This window comes from Haemorhous mexicanus, chromosome 10 (assembly GCF_027477595.1).
Source record: "Haemorhous mexicanus isolate bHaeMex1 chromosome 10, bHaeMex1.pri, whole genome shotgun sequence".
NCBI lineage: Eukaryota > Metazoa > Chordata > Aves > Passeriformes > Fringillidae > Haemorhous > Haemorhous mexicanus.
This window is the reverse complement of record NC_082350.1, coordinates 5,041,781-5,060,162: the sequence shown is the minus strand read 5'-3', so window position 1 is coordinate 5,060,162 and position 18,382 is coordinate 5,041,781. Positions and strand designations below refer to the sequence as shown.

Here is an 18,382-nt window from a genome sequence, read left to right as displayed (position 1 = left end):
AGCTCCTCCTGCAGCAAAAAGTTCCCGTTGACCAGAGCTCCTTGACCAGGGGCCTGCCTTGCAGAGGGACATCTGGCTGGGTGACAGCCTGAGGGAGGCTGGCCAGTGGAGTGATGTGCACCAGGGCTGTGGTCTGGGACATGGACACAGTCCCTGCCACAGCGAGCTGTGCTCTGCAGGCTCAGCCTGGACCATGAGCATCCCAGTGTGTCCTGGGGTTGCCACAGGCCCCACATGGGGTCGATTTTCTGTTACCTGCTGTGTGTACCCACAGCACATTGCCTTGTGCCCAACCCCTACCACCTGAAATGCAAACAAAGCTGCCTGCTGCCAGCTTTAGCATATCCATGAGTGGGTCACTGCCCAGAGGAGCCCCTCAGTGAGCAAAGCTTTGGCTCAGGATGGCAGCACAGGGATGGGAATTCCTACCTGGCAGAACTGGCACCAGTGGCCACTGCTGAAGTCAGGGACAGAGGCACAGGGCCAGCAGCAGTGCCAGGTGAGAGCACATCTGCCCAGCAGCTGGGTGGCGATCACTGGGAGGAGCTGGGGGAAGATGAGTTTGCTCCCGCATGGCTGATGGAAGCCACAGTCAGCCCGGGGAGTGCTGCCCAGCCATCATCCCACCAAAGCGATGACGACATTTCAGATGGAGATCTCCCTGTCCTCTAGGGAGATTTGGGGCATGGCTGGGGTGGAGAGGGGACGCGTGGCCTCGAGGCTGCCGTGGGGCGAGGCTGGCCGCGCTGCTGGAAACAGCTGGCAGCGAAGGAATAATCCGCTTTCTGCACTGGCTCTGAATTCCGGGCGCAGATGGGCAGGAGCGGCCGTGCCCCGGGCGGCGGGAGGGGGCTCGGCGGATGGAGGAGCGAACTAACGGCACCGGGACCGGGGGCACAGGAAGCCCTGGCCAGGGCCGCTCCTCGGGATACTGCATCGGGGAACAGCGGTAGCGGTGTCCGGCCTGGGGTACCGGGGTACCGGGGTACCGGGGTACCGGGCTAGTGCCGGTTGCCAGGCGACAGCTGCCGAGCCCTGCCCCGCCCCGCCCCGCCCCGCCCCGCCCCTGCGGCGGTTCCGCAGCTCGCCGGGGCCGGGGGATGCGCTGACGTCACCGCTCCATCCCCGAGCGCGCCCTCCCGGTCCCCGCGTCCCCCTCCGGGCGGCGGCGGCCGCCAACCAGCGCGTGGGGCGGGGACCGCAGGGGCGGGGCGGCTGCCACCCGCACTGGCACCGGCACCGGCACCGACACCAGGACCGGCACCGGCACCGGCACCGGCACCGGCACCGCATCGCGCCGCGCGGCTCGGCCTCATGCCGGAGACCCCCGCCCACGGCTGAGCGCCGCGCCCCTCCGAACCGGCCACGGCCACGGCCGCGGGCATCACAGGTAGGGGCGGGCGGCACCGCGCAGCACGGGGCAGTCCCGGGGCGCTGGCCGCGGGGGACCGGGGCTGCTCCGCGGTGGCGGTGCCGCCCCTCGTGGCCCCGGCGGGGAGGAAACGCGGCGGGTGGGAGCGGGATGCGCATCCCCGAGGGTCCGGCGGGGCGGGGGGGCTGCGGCCGGTGGCCATTTTGCGGAGCCCCCCGATGCTCGATGTTGTGGGTGTGAGGAAGCTGCCCTCGGGTCCCCAGCGCGGTGACCGCCGGGTGCCGCCCCGTCTTCCAGAAGGATCCAGCCGGGGTGCGGTCGGGGGGCTGCCCGCGGACGAGGAGACGCCTCCGCCGCCCCGTCTCCGGCCAGGGTGCGAAAGGGGAGGATGCCATCCCCGCAGCCCGTGGCGGGTGACGCAGGAACCCCTTGTCACCCCAGAGCCACCCCTGCTCTTCCCTGCGGGGCAGATGGCAGTGGTTATGCAGCTGAGCCATCTTGCGTCATCACCATCATAATGCTCCGGAGTTCAGCAGCAGCGCTGGAGGGAGTGGTGCGTGCCCCACCTGGGGCTCTCGCCGCGGGTGGCTGGCAAAGATGCTGCTAAGGCTGTTCTTGGCCCCCAAGGACGAGCAGCTGCCGGTGACCTTGCGCTGTGGAGTGGCTGGACAAGGGCCGCCATGTCACTGCGGGCCAGTGCGGTGGCTGCTGGCTGTGGAAGGGGCCGGTCCCGGGGCGCAGGGCGAGTGTAGAGCTCCGCGCTTGGTCATCCGGGCTCGCAGGGAACAGCCCTGCACCTGCCCTATTGTCTTACTCTTCTGCTTCCTTCTCCCCTCCCCTCCTCCTCACGGGGCAGTGACCCCTCCCCTAGACCCTGCAGACCCCCTGCGAGCCGGGCTCCTGCCTGCTCGGGTCCCGTGCGACAGCATCAGGGCTCGGGGAGGACAACGGACCAGCCGAGCATCTCCCGTCCCACCCCAGAGGCAGGCACAGCCCGCAGAGCAGCCCCGTGCAGGTGGCCTCTGTGGCTCCGGCGGACAGGGAGGCAGCAGACCCTCCCCCGGGTATGGCCAGGGGTGTGGTGGCTCTGCCATCTCGGCTTGCTGCTGCTGACCTCCATTTTGTCTGGGAGGTGGCAGCTGGCGCTGGCAAAGATGCTGCCACCACCCTCCACCTCCCTGCATGTGGCAAGAGCTGCAGCCCCTCAAGCCCTGGGTCCTGTGGGAATCTGTTGTCCACCCCCTCCCTGGCTGCCCTTCTCCGTGCCCAGCAATGCCCCCAGAGCTCTCTGCCTTTTCTGTGCAGCTGTTCCCTGCTTTGGGTCGGCGTGTCTGGAAGGGAGGATGGAGGGAGCAGGGATGGGGGTGGGGTTACTTTGCAGCAGAGATGGGAAGCAGAACCCCTCATCCCTGTCCTTACATTTGCTACCTGTAAATTGAATCTGCGTGGGAATTCTCAGGGAGCTGCAAGCTCTGCCCTGGGGCAGTGTTCCCCACTGGGGTGGGCAGGAGGTGAGGAGGCACGGGGCAGGGTGCCTGGGGAAGCAGGGGCTGGCTTTCATCTGAGCGTGGGGGGCATTGTCCTTGTCCTGGGCTGTCCTCTGAGCTGCTTCCCTGCCTGCAGGTGCTGCCCTGGAGAAAACTGCACCGTCATGGCCCCTTGTGCTGTGTGGGGCGGGAGGTGGGTGAGGAGCTTGCCTGGCAGGCATTGATGGTGCCGTGTCATCCAGCAACGTGTTCCCTGCTGCCCTAGAGGCAGCACCGTGTCCCGTGGTCCCAGTCAGAGCTGGGGGGCCCCAACAAAGGGTGCAGGGGAAGGGCTCGCCACAACAAAGCCTGGCAGCTGCTGAGAACACGCTGGTGCAGCCCAACGGGGTGTCCACCCTGGCTGAGGTGACGTGGGGCAGAATGGGAGCAGACAAAGGGAAACTCACCTTGGATTTCCCTGGCTGAGGCAGCTCCTCATCTGCTAGAGCTGGGGGACCGGCAGCACAGCACATTCCTGAGCATCCTTTGGGGAAGAGCTTGCTGGTTGGTGGCACTTGGGGACAATGCTCCCTATCCTGTTGGTCACCTCTCAGCAGCAGAGGCTGCCAGTTGGTAGCCCCTGGACTAAAGAGTGGTTTCATTAGCTAATCTCTGCCCAATTAATCTTGGCTGATCCAGTTAATCGTGGCTCTCCAGGCCTTTTGCTCCTCGCTGGGGGTGCCTGGTGTGTCATAGGGAGGGGCAGAGCCAGCAGGCTGCATGGGAAGGGGGGAAGAGATGGGAATTGGGCGTCAGGTCCAGATGTTCCCCCTGGCCCCAGGACTTGGCCATTCCTCTCTGCAGCCTCTCTTGTGAGCAGGGCAGCCCTGGGAGGTGGCAGGGAGGGAGCAGGGAGCAGGGCTTTGGTGCTGGCACACTCCCAGCAAAGGGCTGACCGTGGCTTATCGAATTTCTCTCGATGGCAGCAGATTAAGCAGGCGGTGGCTGCTCTGGCTGTCCCCAGGCAGAGAGAGCTGGCCAGGCTGGAGCTGCCCACAGGCTGGGGCCCTGCCCTGCTCCTGCCCTGCCCTGCTCACTGCAGCCTGGCCCCTCTCTCCACAGGATGCCCAGTGATGCCATGGCTGCTGCCTCCCTGCAGCTGAGCCAGGGATGTGAGTCAGGGGAAGGAAAGGAGGGTGGGAAGCAGCTGGGTCAGTGTCTGCTGGTGGTCCCCAAGGGCACTCTGTCACCTGGGCTCCTTGTGCTGCTGTGGCAGGGGTGGAACTGGAGAGCTGCAGAGGAGCAGAGGGCAGCAGTGCACTGCCCACCAAGGATGCTGAGGGAAATGGATGGAGCAGAAAATGGAACTGGGACTCTGCAGCAGGGAATACTGGCCAGGAGAGGAGCTCACATCACTGTCAGATGGGAATACACTGGGATGTAGCCTGTGGATGGCAGGGAGAGAGAAAAGGTCCTGCTGGCCAAGAGGGAGGTTCTCACAGCCAGCAGTGTTGGGAGTATGGGTGTGGGGCTGAGCGGGCAGAAAAAGGCAAAGAAAGGAAAGCAGCACCAATGGAAGGCACACAGCACAATGGGGAACACAGGAACGTGGTTCAAAGGAGAAACCAGACTGTCTTTGTGGGAAGTGATGGGGCTGGAGTGGCTGGGAATGGCACAGGGGTGGGAGGGGATCAGAGCAGGGGCTGAGGTGGCCCGTGGCAGGCAGCAGGCAGTCCTGGTGGGCTCACTGGTGGGTGTTGCTGTTCTGGGGCTGTGCAGGAGGCAGGAGTCCAGGGACCTGAGCCACCTCTCCAGAGCCCTGGTAGCTGGAGAAGGCTGCAGAGCTGGGGGAAGGGAGCTGCCTTGGCTGGGAAGGAGAGGGAGAGGTTTGACATGGGCAGGTGTCAGGGACAGGCTTGGCCCGGGGGTGAACCCATTGTCCTTGAGTGGTGCCACAGGGTGGAGCAGCTCGAGCTCCTGGCCCTGTGAAGATGCAGCCCTTCCACAGGGGAATATATCCAGTCGTTTTCATGGGAAAAACAACTCCTTCATTCCCCTTTGGCAAGCCCTGCTGTTTAATTTTTCCTTTCCCCCGGCTGAGTGGGGAGGCGGAGGCCACTGGGAGGCAGCAGCCCACTTGCTTGCTTAGGGACTCAAGGGTGGTGTTAAACACCTGCTTAAAATAATCCAAGCTCAAGAAAGCCTGAGACCAAATGCTTGAACTCTGGGATTTATGGGTGTGATCACTGGCTGAGCACAGTGGGAGCTCCGGAGCCATCCCAGCAGGAAGATAAGAGGGGGCCTTGGGAACTCCAACAGAAGCAGCTTTGTCCTCTGCCTGCTGCTGGACATGCCAGCTCACTTATAAAACAGGCAAAGGGTTTCTGAAAGGCAGTGCCAAGCTTGTAACACTTTCTTGATGCAAATTTTTCCACTGTGTCCATGGTTTCCTCTCACCCCCCTGGAAATCAAACCACAGCTGTCAGACCTCAGGTAGTTTTAAAGCCATCCCCTTCTCTTGGGATCCTTTCTGTTCTGTGGATTGGGTTTTTTCTTCCCTCTCTCCCCCCTTTTTCCACAAATTCTCCTGAATTTTTCATTTCCACTATGGGAAAACACATCTCATGTTCAAGATCCTTCCTTCTGGTCATGGCCCTTGTAACCAGAGCTCACTAACGATCTCATTTCTCCCAGATCTCCTTCCTCCTGGAGCAAATACCCTGCTGGCAAAACCCAGGCTTGGAAAGCATTAGGGAATTCACACACACCCTTGCAGGTGGGATGCCAGAGGAGCAGTTCCTGCCCATTTTCTGAGGGGTCCTGTGCTCCATTTTCACCACCAGGCTCAGCACGAGGAGCAGGGAAAGGCAGGAAAAGGGATAGATGGTAGAAGGCAGAAAGGGATTTGTGTCAGGTCCAAAAGGATCCCAAAGGATGCAGCAATCAGGGGAAGGATCCCATTTTCAGGGCAGTGCTCATGAGGCTTAGCTGCAGCTGAGGGAAGCTGGGAATGGCCTGCAGAGCACCAGTGCTGGGACGGACAACTGCTCTGGGAGGTGTTGGTGAGGGGTTTGTTTTCTCTTGGTGAGATTTGCAGTTAATTTTTTAGCAAAAGGACTTGGAAATATGATGGTAAACTGGGAGCTTCAGCTGAGTGCCATGGCCACTGGCTTCCCAGGAAGGGCTGCTGGTGCTGATGCTGCAGGTCTGCTTTGTGGGAGCTGAATGGGAGGCGCATGCTCAGCCACCGCCTCCGTTCCCAGTGGAATGCCATTGCTTCCCTCCCTCCCTGCTCTGTCCTGCTGCCCAGCCCCTGCTTTGCTGGGCTTGGAGGGGAAGCAGGAGGCTTGGGTAACAGGCAGGGACTTTTCTTGCTGATTGGGGGTACCTGCTCGGTGCTATTGGCACCCTGGCATGGAAAAGCTGCTCCTTGGGGTTGTGCTGATGCTGGCAGTGGCTCTGCCCGCTGCTGTGGGTGCCCAGGGGGATGGAGGCTCCAGTGCTGCCCTGGGGTATCCCAGGGATGTCCCCTGGGACTGAGCTGGGGGTCCTGACCTGAGCTATGACAGGGAGAAGAGGTAAAATGAGGGCAGACCGAGGTAGGGAACAAAACATCATCTTTCAGGCAGAGACAGAACAGCGCTCCCAGCAGGTTTCCTTGCACGGACCTTCCATCCATCCAGCACAGCTGCAAGATGTGGGTTGGGATGCAGGTTTTCCTAACCCCCTTTCCTTGCCCTCGGCAGGCCAGGCAGTGCTCCCCTGCAGCAGGACCCGGGCGTGGCCGGCGCCATGGCGGGAGCGTCGGTGAAGGTGGCGGTGCGCGTCCGGCCCTTCAACTCCCGGGAGATGAGCCGCGAGTCCAAGTGCATCATCCAGATGTCAGGAAGCACCACCAGTGAGTGCTCAGGGGCAGAAAGGGGGTCTGGGGGTTGCCTGGGATGGAGCAGGGGTGGTGTGGCCACAGCAGCGAACGCTGGCCTGGGGGATCCGTGGTGAGGATGCCTGAAGCATCTCCAGTGGTTTGGAGGAGGAGGAGATGTGGGGAGGAGGTCAGCTTTCCATGGGGAAATGCAGTCCTGCTGTTGGAATGGCAGTGCTGGGACCTACATGGCACTGAGCCCTTGGATTTTGGTGACAGTGAAAGGGGCAGTATTCCCCAGTAGGCAAGGAGGGAGGAATCACAGAATCACAGGATGTTTTTTTTGGAAGGGACGTTAAAGATGATCTTGTTCCAACCTTCCACCATAGATCAGGCTCTTCCACCTCCAACCTGGCCTTGGAGTTGTGCGTGGGCCAGCAAGTGGTTTTTGTCTGCCTGGCCAGGTACCAGTCACTGCAGCGTGCCAGGACCCATCCCTGCTTCTCTGGGGCTCTTGGAGGTGCAGCAGCAGCAGGATGGAGGGGTGGCAGGAGGGTTAGCCCAAGGTGGGGAGTGCAGCCTGGAGCCTTGGGGCTGTGTGTCCTGTCAGGAGCCTGTCTGGCCTTTGCCCCTCTTTAAATAAAAGCTGCTGGCAGCATGGTGTGGGAATGGCAGTGAAACCCCTCCTCTTTGGCTCTGGAAGCCTCCAGATGGGGCAGTGTCTAAAATAACTCCCTGCCCGCCCGCCTGGGGCTGCCTGCGTCACCGACGGTGGGTGACACACTGGTGGAGCCACCCCCGCCCTGCAGGCTGCTATGACAACCCTGCTGTGGGGAGGGGACAGCACCCAAGGGTGCAGGAGGACTCTGGGACCCTGCTGGCCACCCCAGGCCTAGGGGGAAGGTCTGTGGGGCAGCACCTGCTGGTCTCTGGCATCCTGTGGGGGCTCTCCCTTCATGGCTGGAAAGGGATTCTCCACCTGCCTGGGGGGCAGAGCTTCTGTCCTCGTGGTGAGGAAGCCTCCTGTCCATGCAGGAGCTTCCCAGCTGCCCAGGGCCAGGCAATAGGAGGGCAGATGTTCCCCATTCTGGTTCTGGGGGCACCTGTTGTGCCCTAGTCCCAGACAGAGCATCAGGCATCCCCCAGCTCCACCATGGCTGTGTTTGCTCCGAGCTGTCTGCCCCTGCTCGCCCTGCACACCCTGGCTGTGCCCCCACCCCTCCAGCCCGTGCCTCTGCCTGCACCAGGGAGGCCAGCAGGGCTGCAGGCAGGAGCCCTTTGCTGACAGGGAGGATTTTCCCCATGAATGGACAAAGCACTGGCTAATCCTCTTGGCCAGGGGGCTGGGGAGCAAGTGTGGGGGGCTCAGAAGCCTGCTGCTGCTGTGGCTGGTGGAGGCAGGAGGATGGCAGCAGAGCAGGACTGTCTCAATCTCCTCAGCTCCTGGCAGAGAAGCCAAAGATAATCATGCTTGAGGGGAATGAGAGCAAGTTTTCCTCTTCCCAGGATTATTTGCAGAGACCTTTGCCTGTGCTGGGGTGGGGAGGCAGGTTCTCCTCCCTGGAGCCCCATGGGAGGCAGAGGGGCCCAGGGTGGGAAGGGATCTCAGCCTTTCTCTGCTGTCCTTTCACCTGCAAACTTCCAGCTGCCACAGCCACCCACCTGCCCCCAGCCCTGCTGCTCTGCTCCTGTGGTGCCCTGCACCCTGTGGGCACCATCCTGGGCACCAGCACTCCTGGCTCCCTCCAGGATGGTGTGGAGGAGACCCCTGGCTTTGATCCCAGTCATGTTCTCTGTCTGGAGCTGTGCCTCTGCTGCCTTTAAAACCTGGTGATTATTTTCTCTGATGTGGCTGCTGGGCTTTCTCCTGCTTTGTGCCTGCCCACTCATGCTGCTGGCTCTTCAGGGCAAGGCGAGGGACATCTCCAGAAGTTTTCCTCCTTCCTGCCCCCTTGTCTCTGTGTTTGTCCTCACCTCCACACCCCCTCCTTGCCTTTTCAATCCCAATGGCCCAGAGCATGAATCTTTTGGAACAACTTTGCAAAAAGTCCTATAGGAAAGGAAAAACTCCACCAGCACCATCCATCTGCCTGCAGGCAAATAAATGGGAATGGCAGGGGCATGGCAAGAGAGTTTCAGCTCAGGACAGGAGATGCCTGCCCTTGGGATGCTCCCCTGTGCCCAGTTTCTGGTTTCCCATGCCAGCTGGGAGCTGCAGCTGGGGTGCCTGGAGCCACGTGGTGCCATCCCCGGCTGCTTCCCTGCCCTGTGCCCAGCATGGGCTGGCACTGGGATGCAGAACAGGCTCCTTGTGCTGCCCCATCCCGCTCCACAACTCATCTCTGCTCCTGTTTGCATGGTCAGTGTCTCTGCAGGGCAGGGCCAGGCCTGGTGACCAGGTGGAGGTGCCAGGCTGAGCACCAGGAGCCACCAGAGATGCTCCATCCCACTTCTTGCACAACTTCTACTCCTGCCTCTCTTCACAATGCCCTCAGCACCACATCCAGGCATTGGCAGGGGTCAGGATTAGGCAGCCACCATGGCTGACCATGCTGCCCACAAAGCCCTGCTCTTCCTGGAGCCTCCACATCCCTGCCTGCTGCTGCAGGATTGCCAGTTGTTCCTTCCCAGCCCTTTCTCCTGGTGGTCAGCCTGCCTGGAATGCAGCAGGTGCCCTGAGCAGTGGGGCCAGGCTGCCTGCAGCAGGTGGGTAGGCAGGGAGCCTGTGCCAGCCCCTCTTTGGTGCCAGAGCTGGGCTTCTGTCCATGCTAAGGAGCATCCCAGAAGCACCATGCTGTGGTTTTGGGGCTGGGGCTGGACCCTGACCCCACAGGTCAGAGGTGGTAGACCCTTCCCATGGGAGTAGAAGTATCCATTGTGGTGCTGGAGGAGGGATTCAGAGCAGAAAGCATCTCTGTGTGTAACACTACACATCTGGAAGCACATCTGGCTACCAGAGACCACAGCAGTGAGCTGCCCCCGTGCCTGGGGCTGCCCAGGAATGCCCCAGCTGGAATCAGGAGTGGGTTTGAGCCCTGGCTGACTGAAGGGCAGAGCAGGCTGGGGTGGAGAAAGTTCAGGGCTTATGGCTTCTCCATCCTTGGTGGTGGCAGGGAGCAGCTGGGGCAGTGGGCACGGGAGCTGTGCTGTGCAGGCCTCAATGTCACTTCATTGTCACCTGACATGGCTGGTGGCTGAACCTCGTGATTGCCCGCTGGTTTGGGCTCCTTCTGATGCATCTGTTGTTTCAGAAAAAAACCACATGGTAAATGCTCTACAGGAGGGAAAAAAACCCACCCATGGCATGAGGAAGAGCAGTGATGCAGTCTCCAATTTCCATAGCAACGTCCTTTTCATCAGGGGATGACAAAAGCAGACTCTTGTTTCCGCTGCTGGTGTGACACGAGGCATAAATCCCTGCTGGGGCTGGGCACCTGCAGAGGAGCCAGAGGGGCTCTGGGGGAGCCCTGGCAGGGCTGCAGCTGCTCCCACCCCACAGGTGCCACCATGGGAGCTTAGGGCACGCTGCCCCAGCGGTGGGGAGAGGAAGGCTGTGACCCTCCCGTGCCATGTGGGCTCCCATGGGCAGGTGCCACAGCAGGAGGGAACCTGGGGGAAGGAGTCATGACCCCCTCACTGTGTCCAGCAGGAGGTTTGGGTGAGGCTCTGCCCTGTTCCCTGGGCTCTGCTGGCTGTGGCACACACCTCCTCTGCTTTCAGAGGTGGGGTCTGGGGGTTCTGGACCCATCTGCAGAGCTGGAAGGGTCCCAGTCCATCTTCCAGGATTGTTTTGGACTGAAACCCATCACCCTTCATCCCTCCCACATGGAGGGGGGTAGAGGGGGGTGGGGCAGGGGTACCATGGGTGGCTGGTGGCCTCATGTTCCCATCTGTTTGTCCCTAGCTATCCTGAACCCAAAACAGCCCAAAGAGACACCAAAAAGCTTCAGCTTTGACTATTCCTACTGGTCCCACACTACGGTAAGCACTGGGAGGCCTGAGCCCGCCTCCAAGGCTGGGCTGGGCAGAGGCAGGAGGGCCTCTTTGCCAAATTTCTCCATGTCCCCTTCCTCTGTGCAGCCTGCAGACATCAACTATGCATCCCAGAAGCAAGTGTACCGGGACATTGGCGAGGAGATGCTGCAGCATGCCTTTGAAGGCTACAACGTGTGCATCTTCGCCTACGGGCAGACAGGAGCTGGGAAATCCTACACCATGATGGGCAAGCAGGAGAAGGACCAGCAAGGCATCATCCCACAGGTATGCCTGGGGAAAACTGCCTGTGCCCCTCGCCCCAAAGGAAAAGCAGAGCTGGGGGAAAAGAGGGCAGCAGGGTGGGAGTGAGGCCAGGCTTGGCCAAGGTCTAATGTAGTACTGCTGTGACACTGAGCTGGCGTGGCTCCACCAGGAGGGGGTCAAGGAGGGTCATCCAGGCTCTCCAAGGCTGGAAGGACTATGTTCTGGCCACAGTGGCCCAAGAGCTGAGCTGCTGACCAAGAGCTGGCCTGGCAGGACACGGATGCTGATTCTCCATGTCAGCTTGGGGGGGCTCTGCCAACTCCCCAGGAGCTGTTCCAGCACTCCCTGTCCAATTTTTGGGGTGAAAAGTGTCCTGGGCACTCTAGTGTCCACAGCTGTGCAAGGACCTCTTCTCCCACATCAATGACACCACGGCGGGGCTCTGGGGATGCTGATTCTCCATGTCAGCTTGGGGGGGGGCTCTGCCAGCTCCCCAGGAGCCATCCCAGCACTCCCTGGCTGGTTTTTGGGGTGAAACCCCTGTGTCCTGGACACCCCAGGCAGGAGCACTGTGCTGGTGGGGCTGAGCCTGGCTCTTGTGTCCACAGCTGTGTGAGGACCTCTTCTCCCGCATCAACGACACCACCAATGACAACATGTCCTATTCTGTGGAGGTAGGCACCCCTCTGCCTGCCCAGCCCCTTCTGGCCTCCCACCTGGCTCCACAGGTTGTGCCAGTGTGCAGACCCCTCTTTGGGGCCATCCTGGGGGCTAGCTCTGCCCGTGCCCTCTGCTCTAGGTGAGCTACATGGAGATCTACTGCGAACGCGTGCGGGACCTGCTGAACCCCAAGAACAAGGGCAACCTGCGGGTGAGGGAGCATCCCCTGATGGGTCCCTACGTTGAGGACCTTTCCAAGCTGGCTGTGACCTCCTACAATGACATCCAGGACCTTATGGACTCTGGAAACAAAGCCCGGTGAGTTGGAGAAGGGCAGGGTTTGGGAAGCTTGCAGTCACTTCTAGAAGGTCCTGCTTCACTCCCTCACTTTGCCAGTCCAGCTGCTCTGGAAGTGGCAGTCCCCTCCCCACTGAGTGTTGGGTACCCCCACTTTCCCCTCACTTTTCCTCCTGCTTTCCAAGGGCACTGGAGACAGCAGGAAAAAGCCTGAACCTGTGCACATCTTCTCCCAGAGCCCTCGCTTGTCCTCTATTCTTGACTTCCCACCATGTACCCTGTCCTGGCATGAGCCCTGGCCCTGTCACCAGCCACTCCGGTGTCCCTCACAGAGTGTCACACCTCCCTGTCCTGCTCTCCCTGCAGCACAGTGGCTGCCACCAACATGAATGAGACCAGCAGCCGCTCCCACGCCGTGTTCAACATCATCTTCACGCAGAAGCGGCACGACGCCGAGACAGACATCACCACTGAGAAGGTGAGAGCGGGGCCTGGGGCACTCAGGGGACCCCTCATGGATCCAGGGAGGACTTTTGTGTTCTTTCAGCAGCACTTGGGGCAAGGTGGTGCAGCCTGGTGGAGGACTGGAGCAGGAGGGAGATGAGTGCCAGGCACATTCTAGGCTCTTGGTCCCTTGAGGGACTGGCCCCTGCACAGGATATTTGGCAGCTGGTGCCCTTTAGCCCTGCCTGCAAGGGTATTAGCCCTGCTCCTGAGCAACTCCTGCAAGGATGACCCTGCAGAGCCACTGCTGCCCTCAGAGCAGTGTCATCCTGCAAAGGGTTTTGGCTTTGTGCTGGGTTTGCTGTGCCTACAGGGCTGACAGCCTCCCCTCTGCCTGCAGGTCAGCAAAATCAGCTTGGTGGACCTGGCTGGGAGTGAGAGAGCTGATTCCACAGGTGCCAAGGGCACAAGGCTAAAGGTGAGAGCTGACCTGAGGTCCGCTTCTGCTGGTGGGACATCATGGCCTCCTCCCTCATCCCCAGAACATCTCCTTCCCTGGTTCTTTGCACACTGCACTGCCAAAGTCCTTGATGGGATTGTGTTTGAAAGCTGCCCAGTGCCAGTTTCACCATGAGTGAAACCAGCTGGGGGCTGCTGGTTACCCAGAGACCAGCTGCTCTTTGCCCACACCATGCTGGATATTCCTCATTTTCTCCTGGGCTCTAACGTGGTTCTGAAATGGGACCTGAGCATTTTTCTCTTCTAACCAGGAAGGAGCAAACATCAACAAGTCCTTGACCACTCTGGGGAAAGTCATCTCTGCCCTGGCAGAAATGGTAGGTAGCTGGAGAGCAGACAAACATTGGCACTGGGGGGAAATGGGCTTGGGCCAGCAGGGCTGGGCTCAGCTCCATGGGATGGAGCATCCCAGCTCCATGGGATGGAGCATCCCAGCTCCAAGGGGTGGGCAGACACATCCCAAGCTGTCCCTACAGCTGGGACAAACTGGGCTGGTGGAGATGCCATCTGCATGGGGACCTGTGGCACTCTAATTGAGGGCCAGGGATCTGTGCTGGGTGCCAAGTAAAAAAGCAGCAGCTTCCCTAAACAGTGTCTCCATTTCCTTTGCAGGATTCAGGGCCCAACAAGGTGGGTGCCCAGGTTGGATGGGGATGGGGGCTTTGGTTATGAGCCTGGTGGGAGTGGGTTGCAGGGTGGTTTGGGAGTGAGACTGTACCTGGACTGCCCATTCTTCTTCTCTTTCCTTCTCCTCCCCCTGGGGCTCTCAGTAGCCAGCCTTAAACAACTCTCCCAGCTCAGGGCACTTCACAGGCAGGACCTGTGGACATGGGCAAAGATGCCCAAGGTTGCCATCCTGCTCCAAGTCCCCGTGGCTGGGGACCAGCTGTCACCTTCCCTTTGAGGAGAGCAGGCAGCTCTTGACAGCCCTTCCCTTTGCTCTCCATTCCCCAGAACAAAAAGAAGAAGAAGACAGATTTCATCCCCTACCGAGACTCGGTGCTGACCTGGCTGCTGCGGGAGAACCTGGGTGAGGACAGGTGGGGGGTGTGGTCTGCCAAAGGGTGTGGCTGCCAGGTGGGGCGTGGCAGGGGGCACGAGGAGCAGCATCTCCCTCATGCCTCTGTCTTACTGGGCAGGAGGCAACTCCAGAACTGCCATGGTGGCTGCTCTCAGTCCTGCTGACATCAACTACGATGAGACCCTCAGCACCCTCAGGTAGGAAGAAGTGTCCTTGTTCTCCCTGCAGTGAGCAAGAGCAGGGGAGGCTGGCTGAGGCCCAGGCACTGCCACATGCTCTCCCCCCCTCTGTGGTGTCCCTGCCTGGGGGTCTACTGTGGAGGGAGCCTGCAACCCCAGACAAAAGTTCAAAGGGTTGTCCTGGCACTGGGATCCTCCTTGCTGGAGGGGCTTGCAATGCTCTTGCTTGTCCAGCAGCTGGGGTTTTGCCCCTGTTTTTGTGCTGTTCAAGACCCTGCCTCTGTTTTTGTGCTGTTCAAGACCCTGCCCCTGTTCTCAGTGCTGCTCCAGACCCTGCCCTTCCCTAGGTACGCTGACCGTGCCAAGCAGATCCGCTGCAATGCTGTCATCAACGAGGACCCCAACAACAAGCTCATCAGGGAGCTGAAGGATGAGGTGGCTCGTCTGCGTGACCTCCTCTACGCCCAGGGCCTTGGGGACATCATTGACAGTAGGTACCACGGGTGCTCTCTGCCACTGGCTCCAGGCAGAGATGGGCTGAGATCCTGCCAGCCTGCAGGGCTGATGTCCCCACAGCCTCCCTGCACCCTGCTGCCCTGCCCCACACAGCACCAGTGCTGCCTCTGGTGAGCCCCTGCACGCATGGTCACAGCCCCCAACCCCCTCCTGTGGCAGGGGGAGCTGCTTTCTGCCCGGCAAACTTCCCTTCTTCCCTTCCACCCACCATCTTCAGCATCCAGCACCCAGCAGAGGTGCCAGGAAGGTGTTACTGGCACTGCACGTGCCCGTGGGCTCCCCTCCCTGTGCTGTCTGATACCCTACTGAGATGAACCCCTCCTTGTTCTGTTCTCTCTGTCTTACCCCCCTCCCTGCCCTCTCTTTCTCTCTTAGCCCATCCTGCTGCGGGAGGATCCAAATGTGTGTATTCCCCATCACTGGTACTCTCTGTTGCTTCACAGCTTTTTGGAGCTCTAGGCTGTGCCCAGGGGCACCCGTGCAGCATGGGGAGGGCTCCTGCAGCCAGCCCCTGCTCATGGAGTGCTGTGTGCCTGCAGGCTGCCCATCCTCAGGGAGCTGGCACGGGGGATGGTGCCAGGGTGGTGGTTAGCACCTGGGCTTGGGCTAGTGCTGAAGGGACCAGTGTCCTCCCACCTGGCCATGCCAAGGACCCAGGGCACACGGGGACTCCTCCTTCATGCTGTTGTGATGTTTCCTGTTGCTGCTGCTGCTGCTGCTGCTGCTGCTGGTGTCTCACTGGGGCTGGAGCCTGGCACGGCCCTCGGGTGGGATGGAATGGTGCTCTACTGATGGATTGGTGGGTGGTGGTGGCCAGGAGGCTTTGGCCTGTGGATAAGCACTATGGCCCTGTCCCACCCTGGCTCTGGCAAGCCTGCTGAGAAGCCAGGGGTCTGCTTGTCCCCTCCTGGCTCAGCTTCCCTGGATGTGGGCTAATGGAGATGGGTGACTAACCCTGCACCTGCTGACCTGTGCCCTGCCTGCCTCTTGCACACTGCTCTGAGAACCAGTAACTCCTCAGGGCTGGAGGAGCATCTCCCATGCCTGGGTCCTAAGCCACCACAGCTGACTCCCGGGGTGCCAGCTGGCAAGCACCACTGCCTGTAGTCCTGGCTTCATTCTCTGGCTGCCTAAGGTGCTGCTCCAGCAGGCCATGGGCTTCCTTTGAGCAGACCCTGTGAGGGAATCCTGCTGCTTCTCCTCCTGTCTACCTGACCCCTTTGTAGGGCAGAGGGCCACCCCTCTCATCCCCTTCTCTTCTCATTCTCTGCTCCCAAATCTGGCTAATCTGGGGCATCTGGGCAGGGAAAACCACACAGGCTCTGTGAGATGGAGAAGATGACAAGAGGCAGTGGCACATACTTGGGGAGGACATTTGATCCCAGACCTGATGGATGCAGGTCCTGAGGTTGCAAAAAAGTGTCCCTGGGAGCCCAGGACAGCTGCTTCCAGCACCTGCCTCACCAAACAGCCCTGTTCCCTGAGAGGCTGCCCGGGCTGGGGAAGAGAGTGCTTGCCCTGCCCCCTTGCTGTCTGTGCTGCTCTGCCGTTGCCTGTGCCTTTTCCTGTAATTCCTGCCTTTTTTCTCGATGCACCGGCCACTCTTTTTTTTTTCCCAACAGCTTTTCTTGTCTCTGTCTCTCTCTGTCACCCTGTCTGTGTGTCTTTCCCCGGCCCACCCCTCCTTCCGCGCCCGTAGATGTGTCCGACCTTGAGAACAATAATGATGCTCGAGGGGCAGAGCTGAGTCAGCGCCATGACAATCTCTCCACAGTGACCAACGCCATCGCTGGCATCAGCCCCTCTTCCTCCCTCTCTGCCCTGTCCAGCCGCGCTGCCTCGGTCGCCAGCCTCCACGAGCGCATCATGTTTGCTCCGGGCAGCGAAGAGGCAATTGAAAGACTCAAGGTAAGAGGCTGGTGCCTTCCTTTTCCTTTTTTTCCTTCTCCTTCTCCTTCTCCTTCTCCTTCTCCTTCTCCTTCTCCTTCTCCTTCTCCTTCTCCTTCTCCTTCTCCTTCTCCTTCTCCTTCTCCTTCTCCTTCTCCTTCCCTCTCTCCTTTTCCTCTCCTTTTCCTCTCCTTTTCCTCACCTTTTCCTCACCTTTCCCTCTCCTTTCCCTCTCCTTTCCCTCTCCTTTCCCTCTCCTTTCCCTCTCCTTTCCCTCTCCTTTCCCTCTCCTTTCCCTCTCCTTTCCCTCTCCTTTCCCTCTCCTTTCCCTCACCTTTCCCTCACCTTTCCCTCTCCTTTCCCTCTCCTTTCCCTCTCCTTTCCCTCTCCTTTCCCTCTCCTTTCCCTCTCCTTTCCCTTCCCTTTCCACGCCCTGCAGCTTGCAGAGGGGGCTCGCTGTTTTCTGGATCCCCATGAAGGGTGATCCTCATGGGAAGCAATACTCAGCTGTGCTCTTGCAGAGTGGACAGACTTAGAGCTCGCCCACCCTGAGGGTTTGGCTGTTGTAGGGCCCTCCTGGTGCTGCCTTGCAGGGCTTGGCTGCCTTGGACCTGTGGGACAGCTGCTTTGGGCTTGGGATGGGCAGAGTGCTCCTGGTCCTGCGTGGTGCAGCAGTGGGCTGGCAGCAAGGCCGTGGAGAGCCTGGTGCTTGTGCCTCGCTCTTTGAAGATGGGACTGGGGTGAAATGCTGCTGCAGCTTGTGTAAACCAGCCTGAAACTGGGACTGGTGTCCCACTGGAGCACACTGGGCAGATCTGTGCAGAGTGGCCAGGAGTGCTGCCCCAGGATGCTGTTAGCAAGCCCTGATTAACCCCCCTGGCAGGAAACAGAGAAGATCATTGCAGAGCTGAACGAGACGTGGGAGGAGAAGCTGCGCAGGACAGAAGCCATACGGATGGAGAGGTGGGTTGGGTGGGCCAGGGGGACTGGGGCAGGATGGCGTGGCACAAGTGGCATTCCTTGGGCACTTTGTTAGAGCAGTTGAGTTCCTGGGGCAGCCAAAGAGTTTGGATGTCCAGCTGGACCCTGGGTTGCCCCCTGGGGACCCCAGTCCCCACCGTGTCAGCCTGCACAGAGTGGGCTGCTCTGAAAAGCCCACCTGGATTGTGATGAGAGCTGTGGCAAGCCCTGCCTTGCAATCCCTGGGACAAACCAAGGGCTTCCATCCATGGAGTTTTGACAGGCACTTCTTTCTCTTGCTCCTTCAGGGAAGCGTTGCTGGCCGAAATGGGGGTGGCCATGAGGGAGGATGGAGGCACCTTGGGTGTATTTTCTCCTAAAAAGGTAGGATCATCCTAATCCCTTCTTCCTGGGGACTGGTTTGTACCTGCAGCTCTCTTCTGATCCGCTCTGTCACAGCTGGCCAGTCCCAAATACTTCACTGGCCTTTTCTTGGCTCTGAAACCTATGGGGGAAATCCCAGCACTGGGCCTGCTGGGTACAAACATGGCTACAAATATGTGGGTAAATGTCCACCCCCCACTGCTGGCATGCTGTCCCCCTTCATGAGGGGATTTGCTGATGAACACTCTCTTGGACTTCAGTGTTAAATCATAAAAATTCATACTTTCAGATATTTAAAATTGCTGCCCCTGAAGCCAGCAAGTCCTTGCTAAGAAATGTGGGTGGGCAAATATTCCATCTCTTTCTTGCTTGTAGCATTTGGCTTGGCCAAACCTCTTATGCGTGTGTGTCCCCAGCTCAGGTGGTGATAAAAACTTCCCTTTACATGGCCCAGTTGATTTTCAGGATAAACTTGTACACTGTTGTCTTTGTTTCTTGTCCCAGCTGCTGCCTGTTAGGAGTCCAGACCTTTGGGTGGGAAGCGTGGGGGTTTATTCCCCAAAGCAGGTTGGTCTT

At 59.9% G+C, this 18,382-nt stretch overlaps 1 protein-coding gene across 6 annotated transcripts in view; it reads left to right on the top strand.

Annotated features, from left to right (window-relative positions):
• The first annotated feature begins 1,252 nt into the window (after nt 1-1,252).
• Nucleotides 1,253-18,382, top strand: part of KIF1A (kinesin family member 1A) — a 41,502-nt gene continuing 24,372 nt past the window's right edge. For all 6 annotated transcript variants that reach the window (XM_059855015.1, XM_059855014.1, XM_059855016.1 and 3 more), the window contains exons 1-16: nt 1,253-1,390; nt 6,585-6,736; nt 10,605-10,681; nt 10,781-10,960; nt 11,548-11,613; nt 11,739-11,917; nt 12,263-12,374; nt 12,741-12,818; nt 13,111-13,176; nt 13,472-13,489; nt 13,814-13,889; nt 13,999-14,077; nt 14,407-14,549; nt 16,350-16,483; nt 17,346-17,425; nt 17,731-17,806. In XM_059855015.1, the coding sequence (XP_059710998.1) occupies nt 6,631-6,736; nt 10,605-10,681; nt 10,781-10,960; nt 11,548-11,613; nt 11,739-11,917; nt 12,263-12,374; nt 12,741-12,818; nt 13,111-13,176; nt 13,472-13,489; nt 13,814-13,889; nt 13,999-14,077; nt 14,407-14,549; nt 16,350-16,483; nt 17,346-17,425; nt 17,731-17,806 (1,470 nt within the window). In that variant the 5' untranslated portion in view covers nt 1,253-1,390; nt 6,585-6,630. The remainder of the gene's footprint in view (nt 1,391-6,584; nt 6,737-10,604; nt 10,682-10,780; nt 10,961-11,547; nt 11,614-11,738; nt 11,918-12,262; nt 12,375-12,740; nt 12,819-13,110; nt 13,177-13,471; nt 13,490-13,813; nt 13,890-13,998; nt 14,078-14,406; nt 14,550-16,349; nt 16,484-17,345; nt 17,426-17,730; nt 17,807-18,382) is intronic.